The following is a 26,222-nucleotide window of genomic DNA, read 5'->3' on the forward strand; positions in this document are numbered from 1 at the left end:
AAAAAAGAAGACATTTACGGGGCCAACAAACATATAAAAAAAAAACCCTCATCATTACTGGTCATTAGAGAAATGCAAATCAAAACCACAATGAGATACCATTTTATGCCAGTTAGAATAGCAATCATTAAAAACTCAGGAAACAACAGATGCTGGTGAGGATGTGAAGAAATAGGAATGCTTTTACACCGTTGGTGGGAGTGTAAATTGGTTCAACCATTTTGGAAGACAGTATGGCGATTCCTCAAGGATCTAGAACCAGAAATTCCATTTGACCCAGCAATCCCATTACTGGGTATATACCCAAAGGATTATAAATCATTTCAAAGGATTATAAATCATGCGCACGTATGTTTATTGCAGCACTATTTACAATAGCAAAAATTTGGAACCAACCCAAATGCCCATCAATGATAGACTGGATAAAGAAAATGTGGCACATATACACTATGGAATACTATGGAGCCATAAAAAAGAATGAGTTCAGCCAGGCACAGTGGCTAATGCCTATAATCCCAGGACTTTGGGAGGCTGAGGCGGGCGGATCACCTGAGGTTGGGAGTTCGAGACAAGCCTGACTAACATTGAGACACCCCGTCTCTACTAAAAATACAAAATTAGCCAGGCATTGTGGCACATGCCTGTAATCCCAACTACTTGGGAGGCTGAGGCAGGAGAATCGCTTGAACCTAGGAGACAGTGGTTGCGGTGAGCCAAGATAGCGCCATTGCACTCCAGCCTGGGCAACAAGAGTGAAACTCTGTCTCAAAAAGAAAAAAAAAAAAAAAAAAGAATGAGTTCATGTCCTTTGCAGGGACATGGATGAAGCTGGAAACCATCACCCTCAGCAAACTAACACAGGAACAGAAAACCAAACACCAAATGCTCTCACTCATAAGTGGGAGTTGAACAATAAGAACGCATGGACACAGGGAGGGGAACATCTCATACCCGGGCCTGTCAGGGGGTGGGGGGCAGGGGGAGGGAGAGCATTAGGACAAATACCTAATGCATGTGGGGCTTAAAACCTAGATGATGGATTGATGGGTGCAGCAAACCACCATGGCACATGTATACCTATGTAACAAACCTACATGTTCTGTACATGTATCCCAGAACTTAAAGTAAAATAAAAATAAAAATAATGAATGATTCCCTAGGTTTAAATAAGGTTTTCCTAAGGTGTTGGTTTACTCTTAATGAAATTAAAGGAAATTTTGCTTTTTAATTCTATCACCTATTTTTTTTCAAAACTTCTCAGATTCATATCTCAGAAGTTCAACTTTTGTTGTGTCTGGCTGTTTTCAGCTTTTTCCTCCCTTTGAAAAGGATGCTCTCCTTCAACTTTTTCCATCAGCTCCTCTAATTTTTTTTCCTCTGATTCTAACTGTTGGGGCCTGATGCTGAAATGTTTTATCTTAGAAGTCTATAAAAGCAGTGTTTTCCTCCAATATAACTTGATTCTGTACTCCCAGCTTTTCTTGATATGTGTGATTTTCATTGTAATCAGGAAACTTCTCACGCAATTGCTCAGAGTGATGTATTCCCTTGCTATACTCATAATCGTGAATACACTCTTCTTGTGTCTGATTAAATTCAAGCACTTTTTTCAGGTTAGCTACATGGTCTTCCCATAAGGAGAAGCAGTCACACAGCAGACGGGGTTTTTTGCCTGTGTAGTAACTTACTTAAGAAACAAGATTTTTATGTTTTATCAAGATAATTCCCACGCTCTCTTTAATGGGTTTTTAATTGCCTAGAAAAACTGAGATTTAAAAGGGTTCAGGTTTTTATGTCCAGGTAACCTTCTGAATTGCCTTTAAAGTCTTTAATTATCAGTTTGGTTAAATGAGTAACTATTATTTTTACAATGAATATTATCTTGTTTTGATCAAATGTTTTGAGCCTTTTAAAATCTTTGACCAATGTCTTCAAAATCGAAATCATAAATTAAGTCTCTGACTTATTGCTGGGGTTTATCAAAGCTATAAAAATTAATCACTGCAAGGTTGTAAAATATTTTTACAGCCTCCAGTCAGGTCATAGACTCCGGTATCACACCTCCAGCTCCTTGAAAAGGTCCCTATCAGGTGATATTAACTAATCCTTGTGCTTTTAAGTTATAGGGATTTACACATATCTCATCCAAAGAAGGCATCAACTCCTGCCAGTATCTGACACTAAAGTGCAGTTAACCAAAGCCTCATCTTTAGACTCAGGCAAAGGCAACAAAGTAAACTGCTTTTATGAGACACAGGGACAGTCTTGTGTTCAAAAATATTAAGATTCATTTAACAATTTTGACTCTATCTGAATGAATATAATTTATTCTGTGCCTTGATACTAAATAATTTAAGTGTTTAGCTACCTATGAACTTATTTTCCTGTTATTCTCGAAACTAGGCAGGGTTTATCACCTTTGTGCTTGAAATGTTAATTCTTTCTGTTTTGTTTTACCTACAAAAGTTGAAACTCTTCAATCCCGCCATGCCTAGAGACTATAACGTAATGTTGTAAGGGCCAGTATTGAGAGCTAAAATTAGTTCAGGCCCTACAAATCAAGGATGACACACAGATGCCAAAACAGCTAAACAAAATGCTTGCATTTTCTATAGCTAATTGCAACAAGCCAAGATTACAGCAGCTCAATGCATAGAATTTATAGATAAGTCAATTTTGTAACCCTTGCCTTTTGGTTTTTGCCTCTTAACATTGCTTAAGAGGGGTTTTAAGGTTAATGAGTGCCTGCCCACCTCCTTCCCCATCTGGCCTAGAACGTTTAATTGGCTGTAACTCTTTTGACTCTAAGTCAGTTGGCCGCAGGAGGGACATGATGGACTTAGGGCAGGTAGCACACCACCCTGGCATTGATATGGGACAAAATTAAAGTTTGGACACTGATACTGTCTCTGGGATACCTTGACCAAAACAAACAAACAAACAAACAAAACAACGTGGAATGCTGTTTTGAAGGCATGAGCCTAGCCATTCCCCATCTGCAAGCATTTGATCAGTAAAGCTTTCACCACAGGTCACTTCTCATGTTCTTGGCCTCTAGGCAGCAAGCAGCCAGAAGTGAGCCAGTTGCAATAGCGGCATTATTGACAATAGCAAAAGGTGGAAGCAACCCAACTGTCCAACCACGGATGAATGGATAAACAAAACGTGGTATATATATATTATTCAGCCTTAAAAAGGAAGGAAATTCTAACATATGCTACTATATGGATGAAACTCGTGGACATTACACTATGTGAAATAAGGCAGTTATATAAATACAAATGCTGTATGATTTCACTCATGTCAGGTACCCAGAATAGTCAGATTTGTAGAGACACAAAGTAGAATGGTGGTTGCCAGGAGCTGGGGATAAGGAAGAATGAGGAATTATTGTTTAATCAGTACAGAACTTCAGTACTGCAAGATGAAAGAGTTCTAGAGATGGATGCTGATGGTGGCTGTATAACAATATGAATGTACTACTGAACTGTACACCTAAAAATGGATGAGATATTAAATTTTATGTGTATTTTGCCACAATTTTAAAAAAATTACATGAAAGTAGGCCAGGCACGGTGGCTCACACCTGTAATCCCAGCACTTTGGGAAGCCGAGGCGGGTGGATCACTTGGTCAGGCGTTCGAAACCAGCCTGGCCAACATGTGAAAGCCCGTTTCTACTAAAAATAGAAAAATTAGCCGACGTGGTGGCGCATGCCTGTAATCCCAGCTACTCGGGAGGCTGAGGCGGGAGAATCGCTTGAACCCGGGAGGCAGAGGTTGCAGTGAGCCAAGATCGCGCCACTGCACTCCAACCTGGGCGACAAGAGCAAGATTCCGTCTCAAAAAAGAAAAAAATAATGAAAATAAAAGGAAACTAACTGTGACTGAAGAACAACCCACATCAATGAAAACCAGTAGGGAAAGGAGACCTTCCCACCGCCCAGCTAATCATGGCCTGACCACCAGGCTGTGGTAACTGGAAACAAAGGGCGTGGCAAATGTAGGTCTGGGGCTCCGCGCAAGGAAGGACTGCAAGGAAGCCGCAGGTTAAAGCCGGTCAACCGGCAAAATAGGCTGCCACTGCGCAGGCGCCTATTGCGCCTACCAAGACACCTTTTAAACGTGCCCGGAAATGACGCCTGTAATGCTGAGACAGACTCCCAGAAGATCTGAGCGAGTCGCGTAGCTGAGCCCGGCAGGGGCTGGGGTCGTGCCGCTGCTATGAGCTGCACCATCGAGAAGATCCTGACAGACGCCAAGACGCTGCTGGAGAGGCTGCGGGAGCACGATGCGGCCGCCGAGTCGCTGGTGGATCAGTCGGCGGCGCTGCACCGGCGGGTAGCCGCTATGCGGGAGGCGGGGACAGCGCTTCCGGACCAGGTCAGGCAGAGGGTAGAAGTCCAGTGCTCTCGGATTCTGGGCACTGAAGGGTGGAGAGCGAGGTAAAGTGGGAACTCGGCCTGGAATTTATTCCCGGTCTCAGAGGGCGGCGGTGAGACCATTTTCCTGGGTCGGGACTGAGAATCCTGCCCTGGAGCCCTAACTTCTGCCTCTTCAGTTGCATCTGCCGCTGTTCTCCTTAAGGCATGCTTAGTCTGTCTCTATTTGTCCAGTATCAAGAGGATGCATCCGATATGAAGGACATGTCCAAATACAAACCTCACATTCTGCTGTCCCAAGAGAACACACAGATTAGAGACTTGCAACAGGAAAACAGAGGTTAGTCAGGCCTTTTCATATCTGGTAATAGTTTAAAGTTATTGCAAAATTGCCCTAAACATTTACAAAAGTGTACATATATTTCCAGGTCAGTACTTTTAGTAGGAGAGTCCTCCTGATCTGGCCCAGTAACAATAAAGTTTGTTAGATTACCCTTTTCAAGGTCATCTGACTGATTTTGTAGCAGCTTACCAAAGAGGTGCTGTGTAGAGTTGGAATTATTGCATGGTTTATTTTTAAGCATCCCCAGATGTGTAACAAAAGAGTTCATAGCCTCATGGACTTAAAATTTAATGTTTAAGTATTAATATAAACACTGAAGGTAAGATTTAAGATTTTGTTTATGTTCTTGTTTGTGCAAGGTGAAGCAGCAGAATTTTATTCTAAGGGTATATATTCTTAGGCTTGATTAGTACATTATTAATGATCGTAGTATTAATAGTTGTTTACCAGAGGCGTTTCACATATATCATCCTACTGTATTCTCATATCTTCATTTTTATTTATCACAATGCAGTTAAGAAATAGGCTCAGAGAAGCTAAATGATTCACTTATGAGTATTAACCAAGCAAGTTACAGAACTGAACTCAAACCCATGTCTTCTGATGATACATCCATTGTTGTTTCTGCAAGACTTTGCTTCTCTGCCTAGAAAGTTACCTTTCACATAGACTTTAACTGTTCGGTTTTGTGGGCTTAAACATTGATTTACAACTTTGGATTCATATTATCTATATAGTGTTACAAAATTCCAACTGTTAAGACTTTGGATTTGGGAACTGTCTCTCAGACATCACTGCCAAGTTATTTTATTTTTTGATAGAGCTGTGGATTTCCTTGGAGGAACACCAGGATGCTTTGGAACTCATCATGAGCAAGTATCGGAAACAGATGTTACAGTTAATGGTTGCTAAAAAAGCTGTGGATGCTGAACCAGTCCTGAAAGCTCACCAGTCTCACTCTGCAGTAAGAAACTTTGAATAAATTCGAAATGAACCAAATTGAAATCTTGAGATTGTTTTAGATTGTGTGCTTGTTTTTTTGCTTTGTGAGATAGGGTCTGGCTCTTGTCGACCAGGCTGTGGTGTAATGGCACGATCTCGGCTCACTGCAACCTCTGCCTCCTGGGCTCAAGCCATCCTCTCACCTCTGCCTCCTGAGCAGCTGGGACTACAGGTGCACACCACCACACCCTGTTAATTTTTGTGGGGTTTTTTTGTTTGTTTGTTTGTTTGTTTGTTTTTTGGTAGAGATGACATTTCGCCATGTTGCCCAGGCTGGTCTGAAACTCTTGGGCTCAAGCGATCCACCCACGTTAGCCTTCCAAAGTCCTGGGATTATAGGCATGAACCACTGCGCCTGGCCATGTGTGCTTGTTTTTGAAGAAAAGTAAGCTCGTTTTCCTTTCATGTTTATCACATTTGTTGTTTATTTTGCCATGGCTTTGTAAAGATATGAATAGAAAGAAGGAGGATAGGGGCTGCTCAGATCCTTTTATTTGAGGGGGACTAAGGTTCCCCCTCCCTCACCAAGATCTCTTTTGAAAATGTTCATTAATTCTTAGCTCTCCTACCAAACATAATGCCAGTTAGTGTTGAAGCTGCCTGGTAAACACTTGGTTGGTTATTACTTATACATTTAACTTAAGCTCATTGGTTGTAAGGCGCATGAATTCACATTTTATTCCTAACATAGTACCTGACATATAGCAGGCAGTCAGTAAACCTTTAATAAACTGCACCACATAGTATCATACTATGTTGTTAGGGAAGAGAAGTATGGTTTTTTAAAAAAACAAACATGGCATAGTTTCTATTCTTTGATTTTTTATTATCTAATTTGGGAGACTCAGTAATTGTTCTTATGTTTATAGGTGCTTCATGGTTGTCATTGTACATTCTTGTGTACTGTATCATTTAATTCTAGATGTATAGGTTGGAGCCTACTACTTCTGTGAGATGTAGTGAAATATAAGCTTTATCTTAAATTCCATTGAATGCATTTTACTGACTTAAAAGTTTTAGGAAACAGATATTTTAAATATTTGAATGGCTTTCATCTGGAAGAGAAAAATAGATTTTCTTCTCGTATGGAGGAAAAAACTTGAACCTTGAAAGAGACAGAGTTTACTCAGATAGATAAACTTTCTAAGTGGTATGTCCAAGATGGAATAAAGCACCTTGGAATGTAGTAAGCTTCCTGCCAGTAAAAGTATTCAAATTTAAGTTAAACAGCCACTTAGAGATAGTATCCAACATCCAATGGGTAGTTAAACTACAACTGATTTTTTTTTTTTTCCATTTCAAACCTTTTTATTGGAGTGTGGACCTACTGGGGGATTGATGCACTGGACATAGATAATTTTCAGAAATGAAAATAACATTGCTTGCATCAAATCAGATTTCACCCACAAAAATGACTAAGGCCTTACCAGAGTTGGCATTGAATGAAACTTAGTCCTTTATGGAAAGGGAATCATGTGGCCTTCTATTTCTGAAATAGACTAAAGATTACTCATTTATTCTCTGCAATTACAGCCATCAGATCCTTTGAAATCTTGGAAGGCGTGAGATGATGACATGACTGTAACACAAACCCATATTGAAGAGCCCAGTATTTTAAAATTCCCCATGTTCACATACCAAAGGGTTACTTATGAGCTGATGCATATTACAGATAACCATATGATTATCAACTTGATGTCTGGGCAAAGAGTGAAAACAGAAAATGCATTCTACTCTTCACTTCTTGGTTTTAAATATAAGAAACATTATATATATTTTTTAAAACTGTGTTCCTTAGTAGTGGTATCAATAGAACATATACAACTGGAATGAGGATCCCCTTAAGGAGGCCTTTTTTTTAAAAAAATACTTTAAGTTCTAGGGTACATGTGCAAAACGTGCAGGTTTGTTACATATGTATACATGTGCCATGATGGTGTGCTGCACCCATTAACTCGTCATTTACATTAGGTATTCCTCCTAATGCTGTCCCTCCCCACTCCCCCAACCCTATGACAGGCCCCAATGTGTGATGTTCCCTACCCTGTGTCCAAGTGTTCTCATTGTTCAATTCCCACCTATGAGTGAGAACATGCGGTGTTTGGTTTTCTGTCTTTGTGATAGTTTGCTCAGAATGATGGTTTCCAGCTTCATCCATGTCCCTACAAAGGACATGAACTCATCCTTTTTTATGGCTGCATAGTATTCCATGGTGTATATGTGCCACATTTTCTTAATCCAGTCTATCACTGATGGATATTTGGGTTGGTTCCAAGTCTTTGCTATTGTGAATAGTGCCGCAATAAACATACGTGTGCATGTGTCTTTATAGTAGCATGATATATAATCCTTTGGGTATATACTCAGTAATGGGATTGCTGGGTCAAATGGTATTTCTAGTTCTAGATCCTTGAGGAATCACCACACTGTCTTCCACAATTGATTTTTTGGAAAAAAAAAAAAGAAAAGAAAATTATCTGTGAATACAAGGTCACTTTACTATGGCTTCATGTCTGAGGACTAAAATTGTAGTGAAACTCCATTGTAACTTCTGTATCATAGATTAAATGAAATTTTAAAAATCGTAATGGACATGCTTTTATGTTCTTTATATCTACAGAACAGGTGATTTTTCCACCTTTGTTTCCTTAATATCTTCACAGGAAATTGAGAGTCAGATTGACAGAATCTGTGAAATGGGAGAAGTGATGAGGAAAGCAGTTCAGATGGATGATGACCAGTTTTGTAAGATTCAGGAAAAATTAGCCCAATTAGAGGTAAGATTGTAGCTAATTTAGGTTCACAGTATTTCAGAGTTTTCAGAGTCTGGAAGATATGCCATCACTATCCCATCACTGTAATATATTGATGTTTTCTGTGTGCTCATGATTTAAAATTAAAACTCCTCCTTCATACCCTTTTATACCCTTTTGAAGAAAGGAAATAGAGTAAACAGCAATCAATGGAAATACCAACTATGTATTGGCAAGAACTTGAGGTATTATCATATGGGAAGGTAGAGGGAGTGGAGGGGAGAAGTTATATGTGAGATAAAATCCTTCATCTGCCATAATAAGAAGTGAAGTAGATAATGTCTAAAATTGATGATCAGGAAATAGTAGTATAAGCATATTATTTAGAATTACAGAATTAAATACCAAAAGAAATAGATAGAAGTGTTAAAAGTGGTTGCATTTGGGGTACAAAGCCAAAGAACTGCTTGTATAAGCCTTGTAGTCTTGATTTCTTAAAAGCTATGTTTATGTCATATTTTGATTAGAATAGGAATATGTTACAAAAAAAGGTTGGGGGTATTAGTGTGCTCATAAAATTGTTAAGGAAAAACATTTCAGCTTTGAGAGGCTGAGGTGAGTGAACTGCTCGAGCCCAAGAGTTCAAGAGCAGCCTGGGCAACATGTGGGACCCTGTCTTTACAAAAAATTACAGAAAATTAGCCGGGTGTGGTGGTGCACACCTGTAATCCCAGGTACTCAGAGGCTGAGTTGGGAGGATCACCTGAACCTGGGAAGTCAGGCTGCAGTGAGCCACGATCATGCATGCCACTGCACTCCAACCGAGTGACAGAGTGAGACCCTGTCTCAAAAATTTAAAAAAAAAAAAAAAAAAGCAAAGCGTTTCAGTAAATGGTTTGAGTGCTGCTTATTACAAGGTGCTGTCCTGGGGCCTTTGAGAAATACCAGAGAGAAAAAAACAGGTACCTGCCCAGAGTCTAGTGAAAGGGATAACCCTAGTATTAATATGATATTAAATAGTATGTAAATGCTAGGAGACAGATACAAATACCGAAGGAAGCACTTCATGTGGTAGAAGATTCGTCGACCACAGGCTCTAATCTCTTAGTTAGTCTAGCTGGGACTTCCGCACATCTTGGTGAAGCTAAAAATGCTTTGGTTTACCAGAGTTTTCTTCAGAGAACAAGGATGAAGAGCAGAAGCTACCCTCTCTAGAAATCAAAGGTAGTGACAGGTCCCAAGTAGGAATTAGGAGCTAGTGAAATGATAGCATGACCTTCTATATATCCCCGATTTACCTCACTTACGGAAACAGCCCTAAGGAAATGTGGGGCAAATTCTACCTTAATACTTCAAGTAGAAAAAACATGACCACCAGATTCAGACCCCAGCAATACCACATCCAAGTTGTCTGAATTTGGACAACTTTTAGGAATTTTGTGAGCCAGAGTATCCTCATCTGAAATATATGGATGTAGGCAATGATACCTACTCTACAGATTATTGTGAGATAACATATATAGGGCACCCAAGTAGTACCCAGCTACATGCTCAATAAGTAATTTCTTTCCCCCTTTCCTTCCATTTCTCTAGAACTGTAAGATATCCAGGAGAGGAGATTAATCAGAGTGAAACGATTATTAGGAATTTTTTAAATAAAAGAAATAATAGTGAAACTGTGGGAACCAAGAAGAATATAACAGTGAATTCCTCAAATGGAGAGGACCTTGTTTTTTGTTTCTCCTTTGTAATCCTAACACTTGGTATATAGAAATTACTCAGTAAATTACTACTACAAAAGAGTATCATTGCCTACATCCTACATGTAAATGTTTGTTAAATGAATAAGTAGTGTTTAAGGAAATTCTCAACTAGTGGATTTTTTGTTTCCTTAAGTTTTTTAAAATTAAAATAATGTTTTCTGCTCCTGGCTCAAAATAATGTGTTGTAATGCAGTTTGATAGTAAAAATACCAGAAATAAACATGCCTTTTTTTTTTTCCAGCTTGAAAATAAGGAACTTCGAGAATTATTGTCCATCAGCAGTGAGTCTCTTCAAGCCAGAAAGGAAAACTCAATGGACACTGCTTCCCAAGCCATCAAATAACTGAACTATGAATGATGGCTGGAGATTGTCTATCAAGGAAGGAAGTTACTGTCTTCCCATTCAAGTACTGTCCATTAAGTGTCTTGCCTCAGATTCGATTTAATCTTAATTAAAGGTATCAGGTGGCAATTTAGAATTCCAGTCAATATTGGCTGTCCACAGTTCTCAGATGTGTTAACGTGAATACTACATGCTGAATTTCACCATTCCTTTCTCAAAGAGACTACTTTTAATTTTCATTTCTGGGACCTTGATTTATATAAACTGTGTTTTCAATTCATTGTTATTTTTCACATCTCTGAAACTTTGAGCATTTTTTATAAGCCAGCAATTTATTTTATATAGCATTGTAAAATACACTTCTAGGAAATTTTAGGAAAGATTTAACTTTTTAAATCTATTTGGCATAAACCTTGATTTTTTTTTTCCATTTGACAAAAATAATACAGTTCCACAGAACTAGATCAGCAGATTCTCTGATTTGTAATGTCATTCACCTGTGACATTTTAAGTCTCTCTGGTGCTAAGAATTGGCACTTTATAGCCTGGTGCCTTTACTTTTAATTTGAGAGAACCTACTGCTAGTCCCAGGAAACATACTTGGAAATATGTTTCCATATTTCCAAGTCAGCTATTTTTTTTTCCCCAGTGATGCTATAGTTGTCATACTGTTCAAAGTTCATATTGTTCAAAGCTGAGGAGCTTGTCCTGTGTATGTGAATGCACACATGTGCACTTAGTTCAAATACTAAAAGTAGCTTTTATTAAATATAATCAGCCAGAAACACACAAAAAAAATCAAAAAAACAAATATAAGTAGTCAGTTTTTCAATGTTATCCTGCTAGTTTTACATTCTATTTTAATTTTTATACAATTTCCATTTTATAGTTAAGAACCATCACTTACTTGGATTGGATGTCTTTCATTCCTAGCACTAATAGTTGGCTTTCTTTTTTTTTGTTTACATAGAAGCAGGTTTTTTTTTTTTTATCTTTTTTCTTTTTTTTGTTTAAGCTATATAAAAAGGTGAGGAAGCAGTTTTGTTACCTAATGAAAATTATTACACTCATAATGCTGTGTAGGCAACATTGAGATTCAAATGCCCAGTGGTCAACTGGGTTCACTCATCAACTCATTCCCGTCCCAGTTTACTCACATTTCAAATTTATAAATTTCTTCATGTTATACTATTCTATTTAGATTTGCCCAGAATTAGTTGAAATAATGCTAAACCTGTCAATATTTTCCAGTAACATTAAGCACCATACTGCATGGGAGAGACACAGTGTTAAAAAGAGGTGTTAGTGCTTTATGTGAGTGATATTTCTTTTGTAATGCTATAAAGAACTACAGTTAAAATAACAAAATATTTTAAAGATGTCCTAAAAGCATCTGATCCCAGTAATAACTAATGGATGTCATCTAGAGCAGTGGGTGTTAATGAATAGGTATATGTCATTTAAGAATTTTTCAAATTTCTGTTTGATATCCTGCATAGAATTTGACAAAAAAACACCTCCAAGTGTGAGCATTTTTTATTTCATTTCCCAAGAGTAAGTAAGTAACTATTAGCCCAGCCATCTGCCTCGAAGTATACCTTAAGTGACCCCATAAATCCATTCAAGAGGCCAGTACTCTATACCATTTGGCAGCCATGGCCAAACCTACCATGGCCAGATTTCAGTGAAAATGATGAAGTAATCAAATCAAGGTATAATATGGTGTCCCTTTATCTGCTTTATGTTCCTTTAGAGCTGTTTATAAAGTTCTTTATATCTCAAGTGTTAGGATAAATCGACATATTAACTTTTCCCTCTGCGAAATTAAAAGCCTGAGGTACAAGTCTAAGAAGCTTTTAGTGCCCTACATAATATAAATTCTGGCTGGTGTTAATGCTACGAAGATAATGTGTAGTTAGAAAATTGAGTTGGGGAGGAATGCTCATTTTAAGTGGATTTTAAAGTTTCTCCTTCAGTGGATGAAGAACTTGCCTGGTTTGCAAAAATCTTAGTTCAAAATTATATTTTCTAACAAAAACTACATTTTGAGAAGATAAGCTAATTTTACTCAGTAGTAAATCAAATTAGGAAGTGCAGAGGGTTTTTTTACATATATATAGCAACCTTGTCAAGTGGTCCTCACAAGAGTCATAAATACTTTGTAATTAGCACAGTATATTCAGCAGTGTATAACTCTACAAATAGTACCTTATATTAATGTAGTATTATATCAATATCTTATGTATAATTCTTATATTAATACCTTATGCATAATTTGATTCAAACATTGAAGGTCTATTTTAGTGTTCTTCAAAATGTGCTTCCCTGACCTACTGAAATAGAAATTTGGTGATGAAGTTCAAGAATTTGTATTCTAATCATCCCAAACAATTCCTAAAGACACTAATTTTAAAATATCTAGTCTAGGCCCCATTGTGTAATAGTTAGCATTCTAAAAGATGCAAAAGAAAATAGTCTATGTGCCAACCATTTCATTAATACTTAAGAATTTAAAAATGAAAAAGTCTGGTACAAGAGACAAGTATATATAAAATTATAATGCAGTGTGATAAATCCATTATAAGTATGTATAGGATACAGAAGAGGGACTTTAAACTTGAGAATTCAATAGAGATAATAAATGAGTAGGAGGGAAATAGAAAACTTTGGTGCCACAAAAGCAAAGTATGTATGGTATTGCCAATAATAGCTACCATCTATTGAGTGCTTTACTATCTGTCAGGTACTGTATTATATAATCTCCATTTTAACTGTACCTCATTTTGCAGATACTCAGGCACAAGGAGGTGGTTATTTGTCCAAACTGGAACCAAGATTCAAACCCAGACAGAGTCTTAAGCACATTTTTAATCACTAACTAACTTGAGATGCCTAAATGCCAAATACTGTTGGGAGTTCAAGTGGTTCTTGATTAGAAAAATCTATTTTTATTAGTGCAAAAGAAACACCACAGCTCATATATTAGAAAGTATTATTAATTCAATAAATGGAGTCTTAACTAATGAGATATTATTATTTTCTAGAATGGTGTAGGTGAGAGTATGTGTGATTCAACTGAAAGGAATAATGTATAATCAGTGACTCTTACTATATACAGGAAAAGGTGCAGTTCTGTCTTTCAAATCTGCCTCCTTACCATATTGGCTTAGATCCCTCATGCTGTTTTCTTGTGTTTGCTAGAAAGTTGTTGCCAAGCCAAATGTCATGGCCATGTTGAAGGCAAGGAAGAAGAAATGGAAATGGCCTGTGCCAGCTATATATATCGCCTTTTATGAGGGAAAGCAAAGCTTTCCCAGAAATCCCAAATGGATTTCCCTTTGATTTACTTGCCTGACCAGTTAAATGGCCACTGGTACCTGCAAAGATAGCAGGGTACATAGCTGTCCCAAATAAAATCAGTATTAGCAAGAAGAAAGAATATTGAGAAAGCAACTAACAGTGTCTGTGACTGTTACATGTCTGTGACTGTTATATTGTCAAGTCCTTTCCCCTTGAATATAGTTTTGGAAGAATTAGCTGAAGGAGTGTGTTGATATTGAATGGCCAAGAGAATGGGCTGTAGCAGACATCTGTCATTTCTCTTTTGGCTGCCCAATATCCTAACTCCTGTGTTTAAGGAATCCCTCACCTAATGAAGCAGAGCATTTCTTCCTCCTAAAGAATTTGAAAGTACCAGGTAACGTTTTCTCAGCCTCCTTTGCAGCTAAGGAAGAAACATCTGCCTTCAACTTTAAAATTAGTGATACAAAGAAGGAGGGAACCATGCAGGTTCCTTTGAAGATGGTGACTAACAACACAACTGCGTTCATCTCCACAGAGGTACAGCAAAAGTGGTGTAGTTAGTGATAACCTCTAATGCTATTTTTTTTATTTTTATTTTTCGAGACAGTCTTGCTCTGTCACCCAGGCTGGAGTGCAGTAGCACTATCTCAGCTCACTGCAACCTCCACCTCCTGGGTTCAAGCGATTCTCCTGCCTCAGCCTCCCAGGTCGCTGGGATTACAAGTGCCCACCACCATGCACAGCTAATTTTTGTATTTTTAGTAGATGGGGTTTCTCCATGTTAGCCAGGCTGGTCTCGACCTTATGACCTCAGGTGATCCACCCACCTTGGCCTCCCAAAGTGCTGGGATTATAGGCGTGAGCCACCGCACCTGGCCTGTAACCTCTAATTCTTGTTTGCTGGCTGTCCTAGAGATCCTGAGAATTACTTTTAATAAAATCATTTTTTTGCTGTTGTTAAAACTAACCTGAATTGCCTAAAACCAAGAACTCTGCTTGATAAAATAAGCATAGTTTTAGGAACAACGATGCAGATATAAATTTTATCAACACTTTATGCATAATTTGGGACTTATATTTAAATGTAATATTTGATGCTCATAAAAGGGTAAATGTGGAATGCAAATAAATTATCAAGCATAATAACTCATCACCTAACTTAAGAATAACATTATGAGTGCTTGTATGTTATCTGTTTGAGCTCTTCTCCTATCTTTGCCCACCCCCCTGCTCTCTTTTTAATAGTTTTGTTCACATGTAGAAAGACCTAAAATACATATGTATCCCTAAAGTGACTTATTTTATAGTTTTCTTTCTTTTTGAACTTCAAAAGAATTGTATCATACTCTATGTAGTCTAAGGATTTGGCTTTTTTCACTCAACATGTCTCTAGAATTCATAAGTTTTATTGTTTTATAGCTGTCATTTTCATTGATGTATATTTCATTGTTGGGTTATACAACATATTGTTAAGGAATACATACATACATAATAAATTATACATTTTTAGAAAAATCCTTGCTAATATTTTACTTACTAATTTTTAATTCTCCCTTCCTCTGCCTCATTTATATTAAACACATTTAACTATAAGATGTCATATTTCACATTCTGCAGTTATTTCACTGATAATATCTCATGGCAACTTTCAGAGTGAATTAAGGGGTATTATCTGCTAATATAGGAAAAAGCAGATAATGCTTTTTGTTTTGTCACTCCTGTAATGCTAAAGAGGATGCAGAACCTTCAGAGTTTCAGTTAGCTACAACTTCACTCAAAATTTCATCTAGCCTTGTAGAAATATGTGTGGAACTAATTGATGAATGTTTGTATGTTACTGATTGTAACATTCATTTCTATTTCTTATTTTAACATCTTTGATATTGGGATATGTCTTACACAGGTACAGGTTCTGATGTGGTTGATTGTAAGTATATACAAAATTGGTTTGCACTTATGGTGGATGACTGGACAAAGGCAATCTGAATATTTCAGTCAAACTCAGGACCATCTGAAAAAAGAACATGGGTTTTGGCCATTTTCTGTACTTTCCATTGACACCTTTTTATCAAGAGTGTGCCACCACACAAATTTGGAGTATGGCTGGCTGTATTAGTTTTCTACTGCTATATAACAAATTACCACAAATAACAGTTTAAAGCAACATCCACGTATTATCTCACAGTTCTGTAGGTCTGAAGTCCATGCAGGGCTCAAATGGGTTCTCTCTTGCACTCACAAGGCTAAAATCAAGGTGTCAGCTGAAGCCAGCATCCCGTATGAGGCTCCAGTCTCTCTCCCACGTTCATGTAATTATTGACAAAATCCATTTCAGTACAGATATATAACTCAAAGACTGTCTTCAAGGGCAACAGGAAATCATCTCTGACTTCCTGTCTCCCACCTCTAGACTTTTTTTTTTTTTTGGAGACAGAGTTTCTCTCCTATTGTCCTGTTGCCCAGGCTGGAGTGCAACGGCGCGATCTCAGTTCACTGCAACCTCCACCTCCCGGGTTCAAGCGATTCTCCTGCCTTAGCCTCCCAAGTAGCTGGGATTACAGGCATGTGCCACCACGCCCGGCAAATAGACTCCCTTTTAAGAATACACCTAAGTCAGGTCCAACCAGAATATCTCCCTCTTGATTAACCCAACTGATTAGAGATCTTAATTATATCTGCAGTAATCCCTTTGCCATAAAAGAGATATAAGTGATACAGCTTCTCTTATCCACGTTTCACCTATGCTTAAGATGGGATGATACAAGACACGTACGACGCCAGTGGGAATCTTGGTGGCCAGCTTGGAATTCTACCTACTCCAGTGGCTTTTAGCAGCTTGGAATAAAATCCTGGAAACCATGAAGCACTCTGAGGAAATGTTACATTATCAGTGTTTTTGGTGGGCTCAAAATAATTCTATGTGGGAAAACCTGGATATCTATGAACCAAAAAGATTCAGCAAGATGCACCAATGGATGGTGGGCTAAAATTTAAGCAAAAACAGGGTATTTATATGTTTGCGTTAATTCCTAGAGTTGCCATTACAAATGAACTCAAACTGGGTGGCTTAAAACAAATTTATTCTTTCGTAGTCCTGGAGACTAGAATTCTCAGGGAGAATGTGTTCCATGCCCCTCTCCTAGCTTCCGGGGTTGCTGGCAATTCCTGTTCCCTGATTTCTAGATGTATCACTTCAATTTCTTGTCTTCATATGGCATTCTCCCTGCATGTCTCTAGTCAGTGTATAAAATTCTCTCTTCTAAGGACACTACTCATTGGATTCAGGCCCACTCTAATCCAGTATGACTTTATCTTAACTTGATTACCTGCACAAAGGCCCTATTTCTAAATAAGGTCATATTCTAAGGTTCTGGGTGGGAATGAATTTAGGGGGGACACTATTCAATTCAGTACATTACCAAAGCATTGCCCTGCCCCCAAATACTAATTACAAAGGGAAAAGTAGTAATTTTACAATGGAGAATCCTGGCAGACATCAACTGATTAAGGTAAACATCGTTAATAATACACTTCAACGGCTGGGCGAGGTGGCTCACACCTGTAATCCCAGCACTTTGGGAGGCCGAGCTAGGTGGATCACCTGAGGTCAGGAGTTCAAGACCAGCCTGGTCAACATGGTGAAACCCCGTCTCCACTAAAAGTGGAAAAATTAGCCGGGCATGGTGGTGGGCACCTATAATCCCAGCTACTCGGGAAGCTGAGGTGGGAAGATTGCTTGAACCCAGGAGGTGGATGCTGCAATGAGTCAAGATCGTGCCACTGTACTCCAACCTGAGCGACAAGCGTGACCTCATCTCAATAATAATAATAGTGATAATACACTTCAACATTATGTACCCCTGATTGTGAGCAATGAGAGGCACATAACCTCTGTAGTCTTCTTCCAAATAATGTATAACCTCAATCTAATCAAGAGAAAACATCAGACAAAACCAAATTGAGGGAAATCTGCAAAATAGCTGACTGATACTGTTTTAAAGTATATATATAGAGAGAGAGAGTCAGTGTCTCACTCTGTTGCCCAGGCGCACTGCAACCTCTACCTCCTGAGTTCACTCCGCTCACTACAACCTCTACCTCCTGAGTTCAAACAATTCTCGAGCGTCAGCCTCCAGAGTAGCTGGGATTGCAGGGGCCTGCCACCACGCCCAACTAATTTTTGTATTTTTATTAGAGACGGGTTTCACCATGTTGGCCAGGCTGGTCTCAAACTCCTGACCTCAAGTGATCTGCCCGCCTCAGCCTCCCAAAGTGCTGGGATTACAGCCATGATCCGCCACACCCAGCCTGTTTCAGCGTTAAAGTTGTAAAAGACAAAGACTAAAGAACTGTCATAGAAGGGAGACAAAGGAGACATAAAAACTAAATGCAGTGTGGGATCCTAGATTTGATCCTGGAGGAGAAAACGGACATTGTTGGAATAACTGGTGCAGCCCAAATTAATTTTGTATTTCAAGTCATATTATCGTGTCAAAGTTGATTTCCTAGTTTTGAGAATTGTTCTATAGTTATGTAAGCTTAAAACAGGAGAAGCAAGTACGGGGTGTATGGAAACTTTCTGTACTATTTTTCTACCTCTTCTGTAAGTGTAAAAATCTTAAAAAAAAAAAAATTCATCCCCCTGATTTCTAATGAGGCTGGGTATAATTTCAAGTATTTGCCTATACAGGTTTTAAAAAAAATATGGACTTTCAAGTCTTTTCTCCATTTTCCTTTTCTTTCCTTTTGGCTTCTTCTTATTAATGTATTATATATTCATGATACCAATACATTTTTTATATAATGCAAATATACTAGTCTGTTGATTTTTTAAACTTTTTTATGTTGCCTTATGATGAATGGAATTTTTAAAATATGGTCAAATTTATTACTGAAAAGAAAGAAATTCAGAAGAGTTAGACTTTGTGAAGAAGTTTTAGGAATACCTTAACAAATTTATTTTGCCTTTTTTTTACTTCATATACACACAAAAGGGAGACATGATTTAAATCTATGTCTAGGCCAGGCACAGGTGGCTCATTCCTGTAATCCCAGTACTTTGGAAGGCTGAGGCAGGAGGACTGCTTGAGCCCAAGAGTTCAAGACCAGCCTGGGCATCGCAAAACCCCGTTTCTACAAAAAAATACAAAAATTAGCCAGGCGTGGTGGTGCATGCCTATAGTCCCAGCTACTCAGGTGGCTGAGGCAGGAGGATTGCTTGAGCCTGGGAAGTGGAGGCTGCAGTGAGCTGAGATCATGCCACTGCAATCCACCCTGGACAACAGAGATCATGCCACTGCAATCCACCCTGGACAACAGAGTGAGACCCTGTCTCCAAAAAAAAAAAAAAAAAAAAAGTTTAAAATAGCCCTTTCAATAAATATAAAAATTCTAAGTAGTGAAAGTTTTATTTCATAATTGTATTAGTCCATTCTTGTGCTGCTATAAGGACATATCCGAGACTGGGTAATTTATAAAGAAAAGAAGTTTAATTGACTTTCAGTTCCGCAAGGCTGCGGAGGCCTCAGGAAACTTACAATCATTGCAGAAGGGGAAGCAAACACGTCCTTCTTCACATGGTGGCAAGGAGAATGAGTGCTGAGAAAAGGGGGAAAAGCCTCTTATAAAACCATCAGATAGGCTAGGAGTGGTGGCTCACGCCTGTAATCTCAGCACTTTGGGAGGCCGAGGCGGGTGGATCACTTGAGGGCAGGAGTTCAAAACCAGCCTGATCAACATGGTGAAATCCCATCTCTAGTAAAAAAAAAAAAAAAAAAAACTCAAAATTAGCTGGGTGTGGTGGTGCATGCCTGTAATCCCAGCTATTTGGGAGGCTGAGGCAGAAGAATTGCTTGAACCCAGGAGGCAGAAGTTGCAGTGAGCTGAGATCATGCTATTGCACTCCAGCCTGGGCAACAAGAGCAGAACTCCATCTCAAAAATAAATAAATAAATAAATAAATACAAATAAAACCATTAGATATTGTGAGAACTCACTCACTATCATGAGAACAGTGGCACAGGGGTAACAGCCCCCATGATTCAATTACCTCTCATCAGGTTCCTTCCACGACATGTGGACATTATGGGAACTACAGTTCCAAATGAGATTTGCGTGAGGACACAGCCAAACCACATCACTCCGCCTATGGCCCCTCCCGAATCTCATATCCTCATATTTCAAAACATGATCATGCCTTTCCAACAGTCCTCCAAAGTCTTAGCTCATTCCAGCATTAACCCAAAAGTCCAAGTCCAAAGTCTCACCTGAGACAAGGCAAGACCCTTCCCCTTATGAGCCTGTAAAATCAAAAGCAAGTTAGTTACTTCCTAGATATAATGGGGGTACAGGCACTGGGTAAATATACCCTTTCCAAATGGGAGAAATTGGCCAAAACAAAGGGGCAATAGGCAATAGTCCCCATGCAAGCCCAAAATCCATTACACCAGTCATCAAACCTTAAAGTTCCAAAATGATTTCCTTTGTCTGACTTGATGTCTCACATCCAGGTCACATTGATGCAAGAGGTGGGCTCCCACAACCTTGGGCAGCTCCACCCCTGTGGCTTTGCAGGGTACAGCCCCCCTCCCAGCTGCTTTCACAGCTGGCGTTAGGTGTCTGCAGCTTATCCAGGCATACGGTGCAAGCTGTCAGTGGATCTACCATTCTGGGGTCTGGAGGATGATGGCCCTCTTCTCACAGCTCCATTAGGCAGTGTCCCAGTGGGGACTCTGTGTGGGGGCTCCAACCCCACATTTCCCTTCTTCACTGCCCTAGCAGAGGTTCCCCATGAGGGCTCCACCCCTACAGCCAACTAGTGCCTGGACATCAAGACATTTCCATACATCCTCTGAAATCTAGGCGGAGATCCCCAAACCTCAATCCTTGACTTCTGCACACTCGCAGGCCCAACACCATGTGTTAGCTGCCAAGGCTTGGGGCTTGCACCCTCTGAAATAACGGCCTGAGCTGTACCTTGGCCCCTTTTAGCCACAGCTGGAGTTGAATTAGCTGGGACTTAGGACACCATGTCCCAAGGCTGCACATATCCCAAGGCTGCACAGAGCAGGGGGTCCTGGGCCTGGCTCAGGAAACTATTTTTCTTTCCTTGGCCTCCAGGCCTGTGATGGAAGGGCTGCCACGAAGGTCTCTGACATGCCCTGGAGACATTTTCCCCATTGTCTGGATGATTAGCATTTGTCTCCTCATTACTTATGCAAGTTTCTACAGCCAGCTTGAATTTCTCCTCAGAAAATGGGTTTTTCTTTTCTACTGCATCATCAGGCTGCAAATTTTCTAAACTTTTATGCTCTGCTTCCCTTTTAAATATAAGTTCCAATTCCAAACCATATCTTTGTGAATGCATAAACTGAATGCTTTTAAGAGCACCCAAGCCACCTCTTCAATGCTTTGCCACTTAGAAACCTCTTCCATTAGATACCCTAAATCATCACTCTTAAGTTCAAAGTTCCACAGATCTCTAGGGCAGGGGCAATATGCTGCCAGTCTCTTTGCTAAAGCATAGCAAGAATCACCTTTATTCCAGTTCCCAACAAGTTCCTCATCTCCATCTGAGACCACTTCAGCCTGGACTTCATTGTCCATATTATTATCAGCATTTTAGTTCCAAACTTTCCCACATCTTCCTGTCTTCTGAGTCCCCAATTCTCTAGGAATTTCCAAACCTTCCCACATTTTCTTTTCTTCTTCTGAGCCCTCAAAACTGTTCCAGCCTCTACCTGTTACCCAGTTCCAAAGTCGCTTTCACATTTTCGGGTATCCTTATAGCAGTGCCCCACTAACTCGTGGTACCAATTTGTTGTATTAGTTCATTCTCATACTGCTATAAGGACACACCCAAGACTGGGTAATTTATAAAGGAAAGAAGTTAAATTGACTCACAGTTCAGCTTGGCTGGGAAGGCCTCAGGAAACTTACGATCATGGTGGAAGGGGAAGCAAACATATCCTTCTTCACTTGGTGGCAGGAAGGAGAATGAGTGCTGAGCAAAGGGGGAAAAGCCCCTTATAAAACCATCAGATCTCATGGGAACTCACTATCACAAGAAAAGGAGCATGAGGGTAACTGCCCACATGATTCAATTATCTCCCACTGGATCCCTCCCATGACATGTGGGGATTATTCGAACTACAATTCAAGATGATATTTAGGAGAGGACACAGCCAAACCATATCAATAATGAAAATGGCTACATATTTTCTTTTAGAGCTTTAGGGTTATTTTATTTATTTATCTATTTTTAAATTATACTTTAAGTTCTAGGGTACGTGTGCACAACGTGCAGGTTTGTCACATATGTATACATGTGCCATGTTGGTGTGCTGCACCCATTAACTCATCATTTACACTAGGTATATTTCCTAATGCTATCCTTCCCCCCCTCCCCGAATCCCACGACAGGCCCCGGTGTGTCATGTTCCCCTTTCTGTGTCCAAGTGTTCTCATTGTTCAATTCCCACCTATGAGTGAGAACACGCGGTGTTTGGTTTTTAGTCCTTGCGATAGTTTGCTGAGAATGATGGTTTCCAGCTTCATCCATGTCCTTACAAAGGACATTAACTCATCGTTTTTTGTGGCTGCATAGTATTCCATGGTGTATATGTGCCACATTTTCTTAATCCAGTCTATCATTGATTGACATCTGGGCTGGTTCCAAGTCTTTGCTATTGTGAATAGTGCTGCAATAAACATATGTGTGCATGTGTCTTTATAGTAATGGCTACATATTTTCTTATTAGTAATCCATAAATGATGACCTACCATACAATCACTACTGCCTTGGATTCAATAAAATAAGTGTAATTTACTCATTCAGTGAATACTGTTTAAGTATTTACTGCATACGTAAGTCACTGTGCCAGGTTTTGGGGATACAATGATGAACTAGAGAATTGAAGCTTATGCTGTAGTTCAGAGGGATGAGCAATAAACAAATGGAAACTGATAGTTTAGTGGGTACTTTTACTTTAGAAAAGGCCTTTGTAAGGTGGTAACATTTGACCTGAAATCTGAATGATGAGAAAGTGCCCAAAGATTTGGGCTAGAACATTCCAGGCAGAGACAACAGTAAATTCATGGGCCTTGAAGTAGGAACAAACTTACAATATAGGAAGAACCAGTCAACCAGGGGTTAGAGAATTTGGTGGGGACTATATCATCCAGGGCCTTGAAGAGCACAGTAAAAGAGTTTGGATTTATGTTAAATACAATTGGATTTCATCAGGATTCAGTTTAAGTTAAATTATAAATATTCTGTTGCTCTACCCTTCCCTCTATTAACTGACTCCCAGAGCTACAATGTTAGATGGTTACTTTTGGTGCAGCATTTTAGCATGTCCACATAATTATCCCATTAAGTGCAATTTTAACATTTTAAAGGGAAGCAATATATAAAGCTTTTGCATTCTTATTTAAATTCTAATATTTTATTACATTAGTGGTATCATGTTATTCTTATTTATATAATGCCCTTTAACTGTTTAGAGGCTGGTTAAAGAATAAAAAGTTTTGGGTTGTAGGCCTATAGGACCAAATCTTAATTATTTACATTAATTCTTATGGAAATAATTCTTCTTTATGAATGTTTTTGCTCTAGAAGTATTATTTCTGTTCTGAAACCTTGGATGTGGACCTCTTTACCATCCACTATTATCATAATTTTATCCTATTTAATGAAATATTTTTTAAGACCGTGTCTCATTCTGTTGCCCAGGCTGAAGTGCAATAGCACGATTATGGCTCACTGCAGCCATGACCTCCCAGGCTTAAGCAGTCTTTCCCATCTCAGCCTCCTGAGTAGCTGGGACCACACATGCATCACCACGCCTGGCTAATTTTCCATTTTTTTGTAAAGACGGGGTTTTGGCACATTGCCCAGTCTGGTCCGGAACTCCTGAGCTCAAGCGATCCTCCCACCTTGGCTTCTAAAGTCTGGGATTACAGTTGTGAGCCACCGTGCCCAGCCTATCATAATTTTATAAAAGAAGATCCTCTTTAGTTTTCCTAAACAGGGAGGACGTGTCAGAATAAAAACAACTCTTAAAATCTGGAATAAATTTAGCCTTATTTAATTTTTTTAAAAAAGCTCTATATTGACCTAATTTTTCTCATTTAACAGAGAAATGACAAAAATCTCACCCACCGCTGCTCAAGAAAACCTTACAAACTGTAAGAAATGCTTACTTTTGATTCTAAAGTAGACTTCAGAGATAATGTGCTTATTGATGATTGCAGAGGGAAAAAAAGCACACAATCATTATCAATTTCATTGTCTAAGTTTTTCAGAGTAGAAAACTAAGTATGATGAATAACTAGAAATAATTTCTCAAATTTTTTTCTGATGGTTCCTTAACAGACTATCTTCCCAAAACCCATGTCACCCTGTTGCATAGGAGATGGTTTTCCAAAGTGATTTAACAAGTTTCTGATTTAATTTAAAAAAAAAAACATAAAAAGATAACCACATTTTTTCAGTTTTTGATTTGACTTCAAAATTCATCTGAAAAAAAATCATTATGTAGTGATCTAATAATGAAGCCTACCTCTGTTTATGGGTTTTACTTGTAGAAACAGTAAATCATGTTAACTTGTGATTTATATCAAATTGCTCCACCTGTTACTTTCTTTAATGCATTAGAAGCTAAAATATATATTTCTGGGTTTATACAGATTTGCATTTTGTGTTAAATGTAAATTGATATTAATTTTGGAACAAGGAGGAATTTAAAGGAATTTAAAGGCAATTGGGATATATTCAGAATGACGATGATGAAATGATCATATAATTAAATAAGGTTTTCAGAAGCTATGTGTAATGGTAGAAATCAAGGCTTTATCCTTTCTTATTAATAGTAATTATATTGATATAATTTATAAGACTTTTTTTTTTTACATTTCCTACTGCTGTGATATTTGAGAATGTATACTAAAAGTAGAATTACCTAATTACCTAATTAGTTTCACATGACCTCATATCTAGTGCAAGAGCCTGGTACATTTTCTCTATAACATTAGATTAGAATACACAGACCAGCTGTATTGCAGGAAGGGGAGATCTCGATTGGGTGAATTAAACAAAACAGCTGGTTTGAAATATTTACATTCTGGGCCAGGCGTGGTGGCTCATGCTTGCAACCCCAGCACTTTGGTAGGCCGAGGTGGGTGGATCACCTGAGGTAAGGAGTTGGAGACCAGCCTGACCAACATGGAGAAACTCCGTCTCTACTAAAAATACAAAATTAGGTCGGGTGCGGTGGCTCACGCCTGTAATCCCAGCACTTTGGGAGGCCAAGGCAGGTGGATCACGACGTCTGGAGTTTGAGACCAGCCTGGCCAACATGGTGAAACCCCATCTCTACCAAAAATACAAAAATTAGCTGAGTGTGGTGGTGCACGCCTGTAATCCCACCTACTCAGGAGGCTGAGGCAGGAGAATTGCTTGAACCCGGGAGGTGGAGGTTGCAGTGAGCCGAGATCATGCCATTGCACTCCAGCCTAGGCAACAAGAGTGAAACTCATCTGAAAAAAAAAAAAAATTTACATTCTGTACTTTCCCAGAAATATATTCCAATTTCTAATAACTTATCATGCTGTTGTGCAGTGCTATTTATTCAACAAGCTTTTGAGAGTTGTTGAGACCGGGCACTGTCAACAACCAGAGATGCAAAGATGAATGTCATAAACTCTGTGCTGGAGTATTACTACCTAGTAAAAACTAATAATTACAATAGAGTGAGCTATGAAAGCACTGAAAATGAAGCAAATATTTGTGCTTAGGAAAGCGTGGGAGGGCATCAAAGAGAGCAAAGAGGCAGTTTTGAGGTGTTATACACGGGACTGGACACCAGCAACAAAGGTGGAGAGGAAATTTTTGAACAGAAATGGGACATGGCCTCCTCTTAGAATTCAAGAGGCTGAATTGAAGGTTGTCTTTCCTTCATTGCACTTATTCAAATGTGTATGTTTAGATTTGTTTTTGTGATCATCAATGACGCTAGACTAAAAGTTCCTTGAGGACAAGTCTATATCCGATTTTCTTTACAACTGTATACTTTCCAGTGATTACACATACAACATGTCAAATAAATGTGTTGTAAGCAAAAAGTGGGTAGGAGAGTTCTCAGAAGACTGGCTGCTCATTATTTATCCAATACTGTCAAGTGAGAGAGCCAGTGAATCTGTGAAAACAAAAGCATTGAATCTGGGAAAAGCATTCCTCTCACCAGAGGAGCATGCTCTACTATCTGACAGGGGATAATCCATTGAATTTCCTGTGGTCATAATTACCCATTTTTCTCCTTCCCCCACTGGATGA

The 26,222-nt window shown here is 38.9% G+C and overlaps 1 protein-coding gene across 1 annotated transcript; it reads left to right on the forward strand.

Moving 5' to 3' along the window:
• The first annotated feature begins 3,413 nt into the window (after positions 1–3,413).
• SIKE1 (suppressor of IKBKE 1) lies at positions 3,414–15,403 on the forward strand. The gene is made up of 5 exons (XM_054442262.2): positions 3,414–4,382; positions 4,616–4,721; positions 5,546–5,688; positions 8,390–8,503; positions 10,484–15,403. The coding sequence occupies exons 1-5, from the start codon at positions 4,224–4,226 to the stop codon at positions 10,583–10,585; spliced, it is 624 nt and encodes a 207-aa protein (XP_054298237.1). The 5' UTR covers positions 3,414–4,223; the 3' UTR covers positions 10,586–15,403.
• The last annotated feature ends 10,819 nt before the right edge of the window (positions 15,404–26,222 follow it).

This window comes from Pongo pygmaeus, chromosome 1, assembly GCF_028885625.2.
Source record: "Pongo pygmaeus isolate AG05252 chromosome 1, NHGRI_mPonPyg2-v2.0_pri, whole genome shotgun sequence".
Classification (NCBI taxonomy): Eukaryota; Metazoa; Chordata; class Mammalia; order Primates; family Hominidae; genus Pongo; species Pongo pygmaeus.